At 34.9% G+C, this 15,251-nt stretch overlaps 2 protein-coding genes and 1 long non-coding RNA gene across 3 annotated transcripts; 2 read left to right on the forward strand and 1 right to left on the reverse strand.

The window, feature by feature from the left end:
* Nucleotides 1-8,211: 8,211 nt before the first annotated feature.
* Nucleotides 8,212-12,598, forward strand: LOC121222192 (wall-associated receptor kinase-like 8). Its single transcript, XM_041102271.1, has 3 exons — nt 8,212-9,004; nt 10,230-11,008; nt 11,095-12,598. Exons 1-2 carry the CDS (start codon nt 8,245-8,247, stop codon nt 10,346-10,348), a joined length of 879 nt encoding a protein of 292 aa, XP_040958205.1. The 5' UTR covers nt 8,212-8,244; the 3' UTR covers nt 10,349-11,008; nt 11,095-12,598.
* On the forward strand, nt 11,451-12,468 carry LOC121222062 (wall-associated receptor kinase-like 22). Its single transcript, XM_041101953.1, has 2 exons — nt 11,451-11,849; nt 12,157-12,468. Exons 1-2 carry the CDS (start codon nt 11,451-11,453, stop codon nt 12,466-12,468), a joined length of 711 nt encoding a protein of 236 aa, XP_040957887.1.
* Nucleotides 12,599-13,671: 1,073 nt separating the features above from the next.
* LOC107915948 (uncharacterized) lies at nt 13,672-15,020 on the reverse strand. The gene is made up of 3 exons (XR_001689324.2): nt 14,795-15,020; nt 14,247-14,393; nt 13,672-14,163 (listed from the first exon to the last, which is right to left on the reverse strand). It is a non-coding gene; the product is annotated as an uncharacterized lncRNA (long non-coding RNA).
* Between the last annotated feature and the right edge of the window lie 231 nt (nt 15,021-15,251).

Raw genomic sequence — 15,251 nt, forward strand, 5'->3', positions numbered from 1 at the left:
ATGAATTTCCAAGTTGGATCGGGCTCTAACCCTGGAGATAACCTTGTCAATCCTGTCATCCCTGACTTCGATGAAACAATTGGGAAGGAGAAAATGAATGATGAATTGCCAAAACAGATAGAGGAAAAGTACAAATAGATGGAGGAAAAACTTAGAACGATGGAAAGTACTGAAAGCTACCATGGAATTGACGCTAGAGAATTGAGCTTGGTTCCGGGTTTAGTACTCCCTCACAAGTTCAAAATGCTAGAGTTTGAGAAGTACAACGGAACTAGTAGCCCCGAAGCTCATATTACCATGTTTTGCAGACGAATGACTGGTTATGTCAATAACGACCAACTCTTGATCTATTGTTTCCAAGATAGCCTCATAGGGGCAACATCCAAATGGTACAATCAACTGAGTCGTACCAAGATTAATTCATGGAGAGATTTAGCATAGGCATTCATAAAGTAATACGACCATGTAACTGACATGGTACCTGATAGAATCACTCTACAGAACATGGAAAAGAAGCCCGGTGAAAGTTTTAGGCAGTATGCACAAAGGTGGAGGGAGGTTGCCGTCCAAGTTCAATCGCCGCTCTTGGAAAAGGAAATGACAATGCTCTTCGTTAACACATTGAAGGCTCCATTCATCACACATATGTTGGGAAGCGCCACAAAAAAATTTTCTGACATAATCATGAATGGTGAAATGATAGAAAATGCTATCAAAAGTGGAAAGATTGATGCTGGAGGAAATAACAGAAGGCAAGCCTCAAAAGAAAAAGAAAATGAGGTGAACAGCGTGAATATGTACAGCAAATCAATTGCGGTGAATCAACCAAGAAATATGGTTGCTAATCAGCAGAGTTCATCAAGACAAGAATCAGGTCTGAAGCAAGATACTGAAAAAGCTCCAGTTCACACCAATTCCAATGATATACAAGGAGCTGTATCAAAGCTTATTCAATGCCCATGGTGTTTCTCCTTTTCATGTGAAGCTTCCACAGCTTCCGTATCCCAAATGGTACGACGCAAGTGTACAGTGCGATTATCATGTGGGAGTTACGAGGCATCCAATAGAGAATTGCACTACCTTCAAAAAACTAGTTGAAAGACTCATCAACCTGGGTGTTGTCATGTTTGATGACTCATCTAGTGAAGGAAATCCGCTACCCAATCACGTTTGATAATGGGGGTGAATGTGATGTATGAAGAAGTGTTGAGAGGCGTTCACATCAATGCCATATTTGAAGACACAATTTATAAGGAACCTTGAAGATATTCGCCCTCATCAACTTGGAGGTGTTCTAAGTAATTGAACTGCGGAAGAAATCTCTGTAGTTTTTAGAGCTTATTTAGAGTAATGTTCAGAACAATTTTGTTATTTTTAGCCTAAAAATGATAAAAATTCCTTTGCGAAATAGGCTCATGTCTGAATTTCATTATTCTAATAAAATACATCTTTGCATTCATTTTTTAGCCAATACTTTTTTATTATTTTTATTCTTTCATTCTTTTGGATTTTCTTCCACATTATTCTCTCATTCATAATTATATTGTACAAATAATTATTCATAAATTTGTACATTCTTTTTATATTCTTTGGTACTTACTATGGGTCCCTAGATATCAATGACATGAGTGACGCTACTGCAGACTCAGAATTTTCTTTTGAGTAAGGCATGTGTTTAGAGGGATCTCATGACTTTGAAGATAACATAGATTGTAGCCTATTTCTGGACTTGTTAAGGATGGTAGAACAAGTCGAGAAACAAATCTTACCCTACAAAGAATCATTGGGATACATGACTTCTCCTTATGTGGGGCATGAAGGTCATTTGGTTGTTCTCGCCAAAAGAGTCTGACGGTCATCGATTCATCTTTGTGTGGAAGTTGCTTCATATGCTAATGTCACAAAGTCGGCAATTAGCAAATTCGTGAAGAATCATATGTCAATATGGAACACCAAAAGGATCATATCTGACAATCTACTAAATATGAACAACAGCACAATATCAAAAGTTTGCAGTCTGTTCACGATTAATGCCATATCGCAAAAAAAAATCTGCCGGGGCAATACAGTTCTCTTATGCCTATCACGATTCTTTCTCTCTAAGTTCTGGATCCAATTTCGTTTGAAGAGGAATGTTCAAAGTTGTCCATCATGGTCAAATGCGCAAAAAGAAAATGATGCAAGCTCACAAAAGGGTTCGCCCTAGAGAATTCCCCGAGAGGGACTTGGTATTGAAGAATATATTTCTCATACAAAAAGAACTTCATCCCAAGCTGGGAAGAACCTTATGTGGAAGGCTTTATCTGGAAAAGCATCGATCAGAGGGGATAACAAGGACATGCCTAATTCTATGAGTTTTGATTCAAAAAAATAGGGCAAAAGAAAACAAGAGGCCAAGGTGAAAATCCGCAAAGGACGCCTTGAGACCAAAGGGGATTTAAGTTGAAAACCCGAAAAGGGCGGCTCAAATATTGATCAGAATGGGGTATGATGTGATTAGAGCAGTTCAAATTTTGATCAGATAGGGGCATATGATGATATTGCTATACTTGAATCAACAGAAAAGGGTAGGCGACATCTTGGGGTATCGACAAAGCATTGTAGATCTCCTAAACACATGTCAAACTTAGAATGGTCTCCAAAAAGTTTGTACAGAGAAGCTTAAGCTGCGATATTTGGGGCACCCAATTTTCATATGATTTATATTGAATTTATTGTTCTTGGAATACCTCATTCTTTTCCAAGATACACATTCTCAATCAATTTCTTTGATTATCCTTATTTTTGATAATCTATTCCTTTCGAGCTATGCTCAGAACCAATTGTATTCTCATCCATTGTTATACCCTTTTTTGCAAGCATGTTGCATTGGAATAATGATTAAGGGACTAATAAAACTTTCACAAGAGAAGTTCTGCATATTACTTTAGAAGTTTCTAAATAATACAGGAACCTGAAACAGGACTATTGTTTAGAACGCACCATGTTTAAAGGTTGGAAATCTGAAAAGGAAGAGTCTAAATTAGGATTTTCTCTTTGGATTTTGTTGTTAAAAACATTGATTGAACAAAATGACAAAGCTTAAATAAACAAGTAAGCAATGATCACCAGACAGTAGGAAGAGGTTTCCTCGGAGAAGAAAGCCTTCATTTATGCATGAGCCTTTAGTACGATACCTTAGGAATGGTGTAAGGGACCAGAGAGATTTAAATCCTATATCCTTGAATTGTGATAGGAGATGATCGAGAAAAAGCCATATATTCCTACCTTTGGGTTACAGTGGAAGAATGATGGTACAAATTCTGCGCCCCAATGGATTGAAATTTGAGGTTTACAGTGGGGGGCAACCTGACTAAATGTTTTTCAGAAAAGCCAGCCAAGCAAGAAGGCGTTGTAGCACATTAGTGTTAAAGCCTTAATAAACTTTGAGCAATGACAACCTAAGTGGGATCATTCTCGGAAAAAAAATTATGCATTCGTGCAAACACCATTCACACATGACTAGTTAGGAGCATTTGATTCATTTTATGTCATCCTAATCATTAGGCATAATTAGGTTCATTATACAGGTCATGTTCCCCAGAGAGCAGATCAGTGAAGATAGCAGGTCATGTCTTCATATATTAGTAGGAAGTGGATCGAAGATGTAGATCTTGTCTTCCCATATTGGTGGCGGAGTAGATCAAAAAAAGAAGATCTTATCTTTATTAGCGTGAAGTAGATTGAAGATAGTAGGTCCTGTCTCCCTATATTGGTAGGAAGTGGATCGAAGATGCAGATCTTGTCTTCCCATATTGGTGACGGAGTAGATCGAAGAAAGCAGATCTTGTCTTCATGTATTGGCGTGAAGTAGATCGAAGATAACAGATCTTGTCTTCCTATATTGGTAGCGAAGTGGATCGAAGATGCAGATCTTGTCTTCCCATACTGGTGGCGAAGTAGATCGAAGAAAGTAGATCTTGTCTTCATGTATTGGCGTGAAGTAGATCGAAGATAGCAGGTCCTGTCTTCCTATATTTGTAGGAAGTGGATCGAAGATACAGATCTTGTCTTCCCATACTGGTGGCGAAGTAGATCGAAGAAAGTAGATCTTGTTTTCATGTATTGGCATGAAGTAGATCGAAGATAGCAGATCTTGCCTTCCTGTACCGACAGCGAAGCAGATCGAAGACACTAGCCTTGCCTCCGTTGGTTGCAGCGGAGCAGGCTAAAAATAGCAGATCTTGCCTTCCTGCATCGATAGCGAAGCAGATCGAAGACACTAGCCTTATCTCCCTAGGTTGCAGCAGAGCAGGCTAAAAATAGCAGATCTTGCCTTCCTGCACTGACAGCGAAGCAGATCGAAGACACCAGCCTTGCCTCCCTAGGTTGCAGCGGAGTAGGTTAAAAATAGCAGATCTTGCCTTCCTGCACCGACAGTGAAGCAGATCGATGACCCCAGCTCTATCTTCCTAGCCAACAGTGGAATAGGTTAAAGATTGTGAATCCTATCTCCCTGGTCAGCAGTGGAATAGGTTGAAGATTGAGAATTCTATCTCCCTGGGCAGCAGTGGAATAGATTGAAGATTGTGAATCCTATCTCCCTAAGCAGCAGTGGAGTAGGTTAAAAATAGCAGATCTTGCCTTCCTATACCGGCAGCGAAGCAGATCGAAAACTCCAGCCTTGTCTTCCTAAGCAGCAGTGGAGTAGGTTGAAAATAGCAGGTCTTGCCTTCCTGTACTAGCAATGAAGCAGATCGAAGACATCAGTTTTATCACATTGACGTTGCAATGGAAAAGATTGAAGCCGCGACGGCGAATCTTATCTCTCTAGCGTTAAGGCTTGGATTAGCTGAAGTAGAGTGGATTGAAGCTGTGGGCAGTGAATCCTATCTCTTTGGCATTACACTGGAGCAGATTGAAACCACGACGGTGAATTTTACTCCCTTGGTGATGTAGTGGAACAGATTGAAGCTACGACGGTGAATCTTGTTTCCCCAACATTGCAATTTAAAAGATTGAAGCCGTAACAGCGAATCTTATTTCTCTGGCGTTATAGCGGAGCAGATTGAAGTCACGACGGCGAATCTTATCTCTTTGGCGTTAAGGTTTGGATTAGCTGAAGTAGAGCGGATTGAAGCTGTGGGCAGCGAATCCTATCTCTTTGGCGTTACAGTGGAGCAGATTGAAACCACAACGGTAAATCTTACTCCCCTGGCAGTGCAGTGGATCAGATTGAAGCTACAGCGGCGAATCTTGTTTCCTCAACATTGCAATGACGAATCTTATCTCCCTGAAGTTACAGTGGAGCAGATTAAAGCCAATAATCCTATCTCCCTGAAGTTGCAGTGGAGCGGATTAAAACTTTGGATCTTATCTCTCTGAAGTTGCAGAGAGCAAATCGCATTTAGTCTTATCTCCTTGAAGTTGCAAAGAGCAAATCGCATTTAGTCTTATCTCCCTGAAGTTGCAGTGGAGCAGGCTAAGTAAGCAAGTCTTATCCTCCTGAAGTTGCAGTGAGGCAGAATGAAGATGGCAAATCTTATCTCCCTGAAGTTGCAGTGGAGCAGATTAAAGCCGATAATCCTATCTCCCTGAAGTTGCAATGGAGTAGATTGAAGCACTAGTTCCTATACCTTTGAAGATGCAGTAGGAAGGAATGAGGCTACTTGAAGAAGAAGAGTACCACAGTCTAGCACGACTGGGTAAAATTGGGCATTTTTAAAGTCTTTGCTCCGTTTCCGTTACACGATAACGAGCAAATAGGGGCAGTTGTAATACCCAAATTTTACCCGGACTACAAAAACAGTCCAAATTACAATGGGCTTATGTGACCCAAAACCCGAAATGAATAGAGGCCCAAAACAATGGCCCAAAAAAATGTCAGAAACTTCTAGGGTTTCTGAGGAAACTTTCGCGCCGCAGCCACCAAGCACCACGAGCCGAAATCTTCACCTGCAACAGAAATGGCAAGAAAATCAAAGATTGCGAATCAAATATGAGCAAGATTTGATTTTTTTTTATATTATTATTTTCATAATGGCTATAAAAGCAGATTGAATATACTGTAATAAGGGAATTTTCTTTTGGGGGGAAGACAGAAAATAGAGAGAAGGACCGAGAGAAATACAAAGGAAAATAGAAAATTTTCTTTTTGAATACAAAGGTTTTTTTCTCTCTATATTACCTTGAGGATTATCGTTCTTTTGTTTTTCATTTATACATAGATATATACATATATACATATATATATTTGTAGTTTCTTTATTTCTTTATTTATTTTTGCTTAAAATATAAAAAAAAGGAGGAAAGGGCTTACTTCTCACGTCGGAATCGCCGGATTAGTGCCGTCTCCATCGCAATCGGAGCATCGGCAAGAGTGAACGGCGACGTCAGGGGGCTGGGGTTAAAAACCCAAGCAGAGAGGCTTTGTTTTTTTTGTTTTCTTTTTTTTCTTATGCTGCAAACAATGTTTTTTTTAAAAAAAAACTATTTTAAATCATGCTAGTGAAACGGCACCGTTTAGAGGGCCAGACCCGCAATTAGGGTCCTCGAGTTCTGGCTTGAATGGGAAATTTGAGCATATGGTCCCTCCGAGTTTTCAATCATTTTAATTTATTTTTTTACTTTTTTAAATTGAGTCTTAAAATTTTGGCGGGCTTCCGATTTGATCCTGATAAAGCGGTGCGTTTCAGAGGGTAGGGATACTTTCCCATTCGGTCCCTCTAAGTTATCCACGCCTTAAAATTGGGTCCTTCATTTATTTTATTTATGTTTGGTCCTCTAATTTTGTTTTAGGTTCATTTTAATCCTTACTAGTTTAGTTTAAGATTTTTATTTTTTTAAATTATTTATAAAACATATATATATACTTTTTATATCTTAGTTTCAAAAACCCTTTTTGTGCTTTTATAAATGTGTATACACGTATATTTATATATATATTTTACATGTATATTATTCTTCATATTTTCTACAGACAAATACATATATATATTCATACACTATTTTAAATTATCGTAAATATATTTTCCTCATTTTTTATAGTATATGTATATACTTTAAACTTTTATAAATACATGTAAATATGTTTTATCTTTATTTCCTAATTTTTATATACATATATTTTTACATTTTATAATACATATGTTTTTTTGAAAATGCTTAAATGCATATTTATATCTTTAACACATATATTTAAAAATTTTACATATGTATATTTATATATTTTTCTTTATTTTCATAAATGTATTATATAAATTTTATAATTCAAATTTTATATTTTATTTCTCATAATTCCAATGCATATGTTACGCGCTCTCTTTTCTTTATTTATTTATTTTTATTTTTTCTTGATTTATGTTTTCATATTTTTATTTATTTGATATTTTGCATGTTATCGATTTTGTTTATTCATTTATTCATATTATTTCTATGCCATTGTAATATTTATTATTGCATTGTATATTTAATGTAGCATCACATCATTTTTTTACTCGATTTCAAACTTTTCAAAATTGAGAGAATGCTTGTATTTAGGATTTTCAAGGAAATTGCGCCCTAACGTATTGGGTTCCGATTTTCTCCGTTAAATCTAAAAATCGAGCATTTCTCTTTAATCAAAAAAATAATAACTCATTATTGGGAATTCAACACGTTGTGTCCTAACGTATTGGATGTGACGCATTGATTTCTCAAAATGAAGATTTTTTCTAAAAAATAAAAAAAGAAATATTCCAAATTTGGGATTTTGGAGGAATTGTGCCCTAATGTATTGGGCCGCGATTTCTTAAATCTTGAATAAATGTATATTCTTTTAAATTTTTATTACACGAGTATTCTGGCCTAATTCATTTTTTGAGGAAATTAGAATGTCGTGCCCTAACGCATTGGGTGTGACATTTTCTTTTTCTGAAATGATAAGGGTCTTAATACGTAACGTTTTAAAGTTTTTTGCTAAGGATTATATATTTTCAAATTTTCAACATTAAGAAATTAATTAATTAACTAGGTACCAATTTTTAGGCGTTATGAGGCTGCTAATCCTTCCTCATACGTAACCGACTCCCGGACCCGTTTTTCTAAAATTCGTAGACCAAAGTCGTTTTTAGGTGACCCAATCACACTTTAATAAAAGATTGATGGTGACTCTAAATTTTCATCGACAACTAAATTTTTGTTTTTTTCAAAAAAAATAAAAAATGGTTTCAACAATCTTCTTCTCAGTCAAACACGTTTTTGTTTCTCTACAACTTGAATCTGTCAATGACTTGTTCATTAACCCAATCTCCATCTTCATTTCCCTCAAAGAAATTAGAAGCCCAAATGGGTTTCCAGTTATGGTTTTACTTCATCATCCTATTCCTGTTATGTCCAATATTACAGTCAACAGAATCTCAACAAGCTATTTGCGGAGAAGAAGTATGTGGAAATGTTACAATTCCATCGCCATTTGGAATCCATAGCCGCTGCTATTCTCGTTCTTGGTTTAGAGTAAGTTGCAGACAGACCCACAAAGGGGAAAAGCCTTTCATAAGCATAAATGACATCGATCTGGAGCTACTTGGTTCCTTATTTCAAGATACCATACTAATAAAGAATCCAGTAAGTTACGTTAACTGTGATCACAAAGGCGAGGTTGGTAATTCCACTGTCAATCTAACAGGCACTCCATTTTTCTTCTCAAGTGACTACAACTATTTCGGGTCCGTAGGTTGCGGAAATTTGGCTACTATTTTCAGTAATGAAGCTGATCCCCTTGGCGGTTGCATTCAACCAATATGTGGCGACGGGGCTTCTGAATCTGGCTGTAATAATAGAATTTCTGGAAATTTCACTTCCAATGTTGTGAACATGACAGCCATGTATCCTACTGGTAAGGATGACGACAAGAGATGCGCATCTGCGTTCATCTTTAGCAGGCTCTATTTTCGTGAAGATTACCCTTTACCCATTGGCATCCATATTGAAACCACTCATGTTCCCGCAACGCTCAGCTGGAATTCAACCTATTGCGGTGATGCAGGTCAGTCACTCATGTCGCACTCAGTTTTTCACTTAATTATCTAGAGATTTGCTAATTAATTTAGAGATTATTATTAGGTACTAGCAGTAAAAAAAATTATTAGTTTATGATTGTTTTTAGTGTAGCAAATAATAGTTTTCATTTAAAATCAAGTTTTAAAATCATTTAGTATATTTATATTTTATGTTAGTATTTAAAACACTGTCAATAAAATACTTTAATTTTACGAGGAGGGTTTAAATACTTTTTAACCATTTTTTTTTACTGTCGAATTTTTATTCCTTATTTATTATACTCTTAAAATGGAGTTTTAAAACTACAATATACACAATTAGAATAAATTAAGGTATAATAAGCCCTCAATTTTGTAAAAAATTATTTTAACTATTTATTTAATTTTTATTCATTTTAACCTTTAAACTTGTACAATTTATCAAATAATTTCAAAATGAATGGAAAGTCAATGTTTGTTAACTTTTTTGAAGTTGCATCCATGTGTCCACATGGATACCACGTTAGTAATTAATAAATTTTTTAAAATTTAAATATTTAAAAAATATAAAAATTATTTTGAAAGTCATAAAATTATAAAAAAATATTTTAATTTTTAAAAAAATTAATTAGTTGCTAACGTGGCATACACGTGGATGGCATGCCAAGTTAACATTTGCTAATTTTTTCTATCTATTTTGGGGTGATTTGATAATTAGTGCAAGTTTAAGGATTAAAAAAGATGAAAAGATAAATTAATAACTAAAATAATTTTTTTTGTAAAATTGAAGAGCCAAATAAATTATTATGCCTACAATTAACAAGTAAATATGTAAAAGAAGGATGGATACGAGCATTCTTCCTAGCTACCTCTATCTCTTTATTTTTTTTTTCCAGTTTTAAAGAGTTATAAATTTATATCTTAATAATGGTTTTTTTTTCATTTAAAAATTGAATTAGAGGTATTAATGGATTGAATTTAACTCAAGTTTAATTCTAATAAATTCAAGTTTCGGCCACCAAAAATGACTTGTTTCACTGTTTTAAAAAATAAAATATTTTAATTTTAATTTTAATTTAACTTATAAAAGAATATAAATATTAATATAAAGTTATTTTTTTTATATTTGAACAGTAGATAAAAAAAACTACTCCACCCAATCCCATGAACTCCTCTATAGACTGAATGTGTGTTTAACTCGGTGCAATATACTCTTTTCTGGCAAGCCCGCAGGATGCGAACTAGGACCAGGACCTATCAACTTCAGTAGTGAAGACTCTTGTGGGAATGTTACGTTTCAATACCCATTTGAAATAATCCACCAACATTATCACAATGGCTGGTCAGAGTAATCTGCAACAAAACCTCCAATGGGCGGAAAATGCCATTCTTAAACATAAATGGCATCAATCTGGAAATACTCGACTTCTCTTTTTTGTACGGCAACGTTGTGGTGAACCATTCCATAACTTATTTCAATTGTCGCCAAAACAATAACGATGGGATGAGTCTCAACCTAACAGGCACCCCCTTTTACTACTCAGATTTCGACAACGTATTCTAGTCTTCAGGTTGCAGTAATTTGGTTACTACTTTCGACAATGAAAAAGGTTATCTTGTAGGCGGGTGTTTGCAACCAAGTTGTAGGAAGAGTAAGGAAACTTCCTCTGCTACTGGCTACCCTATTAATATTCCTCAAGGTCTGGGTTCTTTCTCTGCAAACATGAGTAGTAGCCAGAAAAGGTCTTGCGGATTTGCTTCCTTGGTAAAATCAGACTTGTAGTTTGATTTGACCTTAGAGTCGAATGATTTTAATGTAAATAATTGGACGTATATTCCAACATCACTGCAATGGAGCACAACACCCATATCTGGATTGTGGCATTTGAGACAAGGTCTAAACACTACTTGTAGTTCCGATCGTGAATATTGCTGGCAAAGTTTGAGCTCTACTCATCTATGTGTATGCAACAAGGATTTCGGCATCGGTGGTTTTTCGACGTTTTGCGAAGGTACAAATTAACACATCTTTTTCAATAATCTATATTACATTTTATATATATGAATATAACTCTTTCTATTCCTTTCATAAATGCAGGAGAGAAATTGTGGGATTTATAATTGGTGCCACATACTTTGTTTGAATGCTCCTGGCAACTATTGTTCCACACACTACTGCCCTCCTGAGTATGAATACAATAGTACCGCATTTAGGTGCAAGCCCAAAAAAGTTATTTCCCTACTGCCAACAAAAAACACTCGCAACTTGACAATCACTATTATAGGTACGTCTCCAATTCGCCCGTTTTTTATTTTGCGTGCAGTAACAACACCATTTTGCCATTACATCCTTATAAAAGCTTCTCCCATTAAATGATATATGTTCATTGAAGAGCCAAAAAAAGGTGATGGTGCAATGGAAGTACTGTTAAAAAGGTAAAGTTGTTTACTTCAATGGAGATAGAAAAGGCCACTGATTACTATAATGAGAATCGAATCCTTGGTCAGGGAGGTCAAGGAACTGTTTATAAAGGAATGTTAACAGACGGAAGCATAGTGGCTATTAAGAAGTCTAAAATGGTGGAAGGGAAGAATTTTGATGAAAAGAAGGTTAAACAATTCATCAATGAAGTGATAATTTTATCTCAAGTTAACCATAGGAATGTGGTTAAACTTTTAGGGTGTTGTTTAGAAGCCGAAGTTCCATTGCTAGTGTATGAGTTCATCCCAAATGGAACACTTTATAATCTCATTCATAGTCAAAATGAGGAATTTCCATTGACATGGGAAATGCGTTTACGGATTGGAATTGAAATTGCCAATGCTGTGTTTTATTTGCATTCAGCTGCATCTGTTCCTATTTATCACCGAGACATCAAATAAAGCAACATACTTTTGGATGATAAATACAAGGCAAAAGTGTCAGACTTTGAAACTTCGAGATCAATTGCACTTGAACAAACTCATTTAACAACTCGAGTGCAAGGAACTTTTGGTTACATGGATCCGGAGTACTTTCGATCAAGTCAATTTACAGAGCAGAGTGATGTTTATAGTTTTGGGGTTGTTCTTGTTGAACTTTTAACTGGACAAAAACCCATCCCTACAAAACAATCAGAGGAAGTGAGGCTTGGTATCTCTGTTTCTGCTATCAATGCAGGGGAATTCCTTATTTGACATTCTTGATTCAAGGGTAGTAAATGATGGCCCAGAAAAAGAGATTATAGAAGTGGCTAAGCTAGCAAAAAGATGCTTGAATCTTAATGGAAAAAAAAGACTCACCATGAAACGAGTGGCAATGGAGCTAGAGTTGATTAAAGCATCAAAAGAAGATAATGTTATTGAGGGAAGTGGTGATGAGGAATCTGAAACAGATGACATAATTGAATCCGGGGACGACATTGCTTCATATTCAATCACCGAATCATTTGAAATAGATAGCGAAACTGTACCATTAAATTCATCTTTTTAATTTCCTACACCTTTAAATTGTTCTTCCATAGTTGTGTACTCTCTATGTATAATAGACATATTCTACATCTCTTCATGCTTGGTTTCGATCATCATTCTTTAAAATCAATTGTTCTTGATTTTTTTTTCCACTTTATCTCTTATGCAAGCTTTTAAAATTAGCATGGATCTGTTTCAAAATTTCAAATCCCTATGATTAAAGTGCTTATATTTAATATTTTAAGTAAGTTACATAGTATTCATCAAACTATTAATAAGTTTATTTTTTAATCGTTCAATTATGAAAAATTATAAAATAATTATCCATGTATCAACTCTAATCCGAACCAACAACGATCCCGATTAGATGATGTCACATTTGATGTCAAATAACATCTACAACTCATCCCACTTATTATCAATTTCAATAATCTCATTTCAACATTAACCAATCAACTTCTTCTAAGCTTACAAGAATCCAAAGCCAAAGTCGAATACCTCAAAAAGGACACTTCCTTATCACCTAATACATAGCATGGTCATCTAAGGCATATCAAGTAATCGAGTTTTCTCAAACTAGTTATAACTCATATAGAATCATGGCATAAGGTTAAAACTAAGTTGTATTGCCATCAAAAGGTTTTAAAAAACAAAATCAACCTATGTACATGCCATAGGTAAAATATCATAACCATTTACTACCTAAAGTAATCAACTTCTCATGCAACTTTGAGGTCCCACTACACCAAAACAGGTTTTTAGCGACGTTTTTTTATGGTCGCAAAAAATACAGCTGTTGTCAATGCCGCAAACGTTTGCGGCGTTTTTAGAAATAAACACCGCTATAGATCATGACCTTTAGCGGCGCTTCTCCCACGAACGCCGCTATAGATCAGGACCTTTAGCGGCGCTTTTACACAATGCCACTATAGATCAAGAACTCAGGACCTTTAGCGACGCTTTGTTTACAAACACCGCTAAAAGTACCGTTCTTTTAAAAAACATTTAAAAATATTAAATATTAATTTTTTTAATCATATAATAAATTAATTTTTTTAGTCAAAATATTAAAAAATCATGTTAATATTTAAATAGCAAAATTACAAGTTCAAATAGTGCAACTAATTGATTGCAAAAAAAAAATGCACAAGTTCAAAAATTCAAAAACCCTTTGAAATTAGACTGAAATGGGTTTACTACATCCACGGTTTACTACATGATTATATTGCTTCTATAAACTCAAGTTAGACATTGTTGAGGAAATATAACACATTCTGATAATACCATCGTTGAATCAACTTTAGTTTCAGTGCATTGATAGCTACAACTGCTTTCTCCAGCTCCAGCCTCGGCATATTTTTCAGTCATTAATTGTGCAGAACCTATGACTAACTTCATGCTGGGCAGTGTTTACCTCAAATCATAAATTACAAAGCCTGCCTTCAACATGATATAAGAAAAATATAGCATGATGAATTTGAGTGCATGTATGCACCAAAACCAGGATCAAATTTCCAATTTTTGCAAATTAAGAGGATCAAATTCTAACAAATTTAAGTTTCCAATGAAATTCAAAATTACACATTAAGTAAATAAGAGTTTTAATTTACCTGAGATCAAAAACCCATTTTGGGTATAAACTTTTGTAACTATTTATTAAATCTGCAACGTCGTTTTGATGCTTTGGTTCAATATTAGCTGAAGCTTCTCTAAGTTCCTGCAATTTTAAAACAACAAAATTTAAAAGAATAAAAAAAACAAAAGCTTTTTTCGAGATGGGGATTCAATGAGGCAAAATACCTGTTCGTCAACGACGTTGATATCACTGAGTTTACGAGCAGATTTCTTCCCAGAACTGCCCATTTCTTTTGCTAAGAAATAGTTTCTTAAGAATCCAAATTGCACGAATTTGTTCAGTTTCATCACCAAACTTTACAAAGCCATAACCTTTAAAGTTTAAAATTGCAGACAGGGTCAAAGGGCTAAAAATAGAGATGAAAACTAAAACTGTCATAAAGACACAAGGAAGGAACAATAAATTTATCTGACAATTAAAATGCAAAAAATTAACTTGTTCATCAAGTAGCTAATCTTCAGACAAAGTTAAACCATTAAACTGAACACAGGTTCCTCTTATACTACTGGAATTAAACAGATAAAAACGGAAAACTCATGAACCCACAAAAAAACTAAGAAAGATCACATTAACTTAGCTAAAATTTCTCATACATATAACTAAACATTCAAGTTCCATAAGAAAATTCACTAATTCCACAAAAAAGGAACAACTTAAAACCAACAGAACAAAAATACAATAAAGGCAATAAAAAAGGTTAAATTCTTATTACCTCTTGTAACCCAAGATAGTTCCTCTTATGTAGAGTCTGCAATAAGGAAGTTAAGAAAAAACATGGAGATACGACTTATTAACAACAACTATAAATAATAGAAAATGTGAGCAGTTACAATTTATAAACTCCTCCTTCCCATAAAACATTATCCACCAGATCTCAAACAGACATGTAAGTGTTGGATAAATGGCTGCATCAAACACAACAAAATGAAACTTTGCTGAGCATAAGCTCACAAAACAACAATCAAAACAATGAAACAAATGAAAGACTAAGAACAGCAAGTAACCGATGAAGCCCATTTCAAATTTCATTAAAAATTTGAAATATATGTTGTTACAAAAGTAGTATGACAGTTACCTAACATTAGTAATTGCTCCCATCAGTTTTAGTAACTTGCAATACAAAAATAATACAAATTCAAAAGCTGATTGATTCAGCTATACATCTATCA

The sequence above is a fragment of the Gossypium hirsutum genome, chromosome D10 (assembly GCF_007990345.1).
Source record: "Gossypium hirsutum isolate 1008001.06 chromosome D10, Gossypium_hirsutum_v2.1, whole genome shotgun sequence".
Lineage (NCBI taxonomy): Eukaryota > Viridiplantae > Streptophyta > Magnoliopsida > Malvales > Malvaceae > Gossypium > Gossypium hirsutum.

What these genes read in the sequence shown, in the direction of transcription:
- LOC121222062 (XM_041101953.1), top strand. Translation starts at nt 11,451, where the DNA reads ATGGAGATAGAAAAGGCCACTGATTACTATAATGAGAATCGAATCCTT. An exon ending in ATTTGCATTCAGCTGCATCT is followed by an intron (nt 11,850 to 12,156) that starts GTTCCTATTTAT and finishes CTATCAATGCAG; the next exon opens with GGGAATTCCTTATTTGACAT.
- LOC121222192 (XM_041102271.1), top strand. Translation starts at nt 8,245, where the DNA reads ATGACTTGTTCATTAACCCAATCTCCATCTTCATTTCCCTCAAAGAAA. An exon ending in AACCTATTGCGGTGATGCAG is followed by an intron (nt 9,005 to 10,229) that starts GTCAGTCACTCA and finishes GCAAGCCCGCAG; the next exon opens with GATGCGAACTAGGACCAGGA.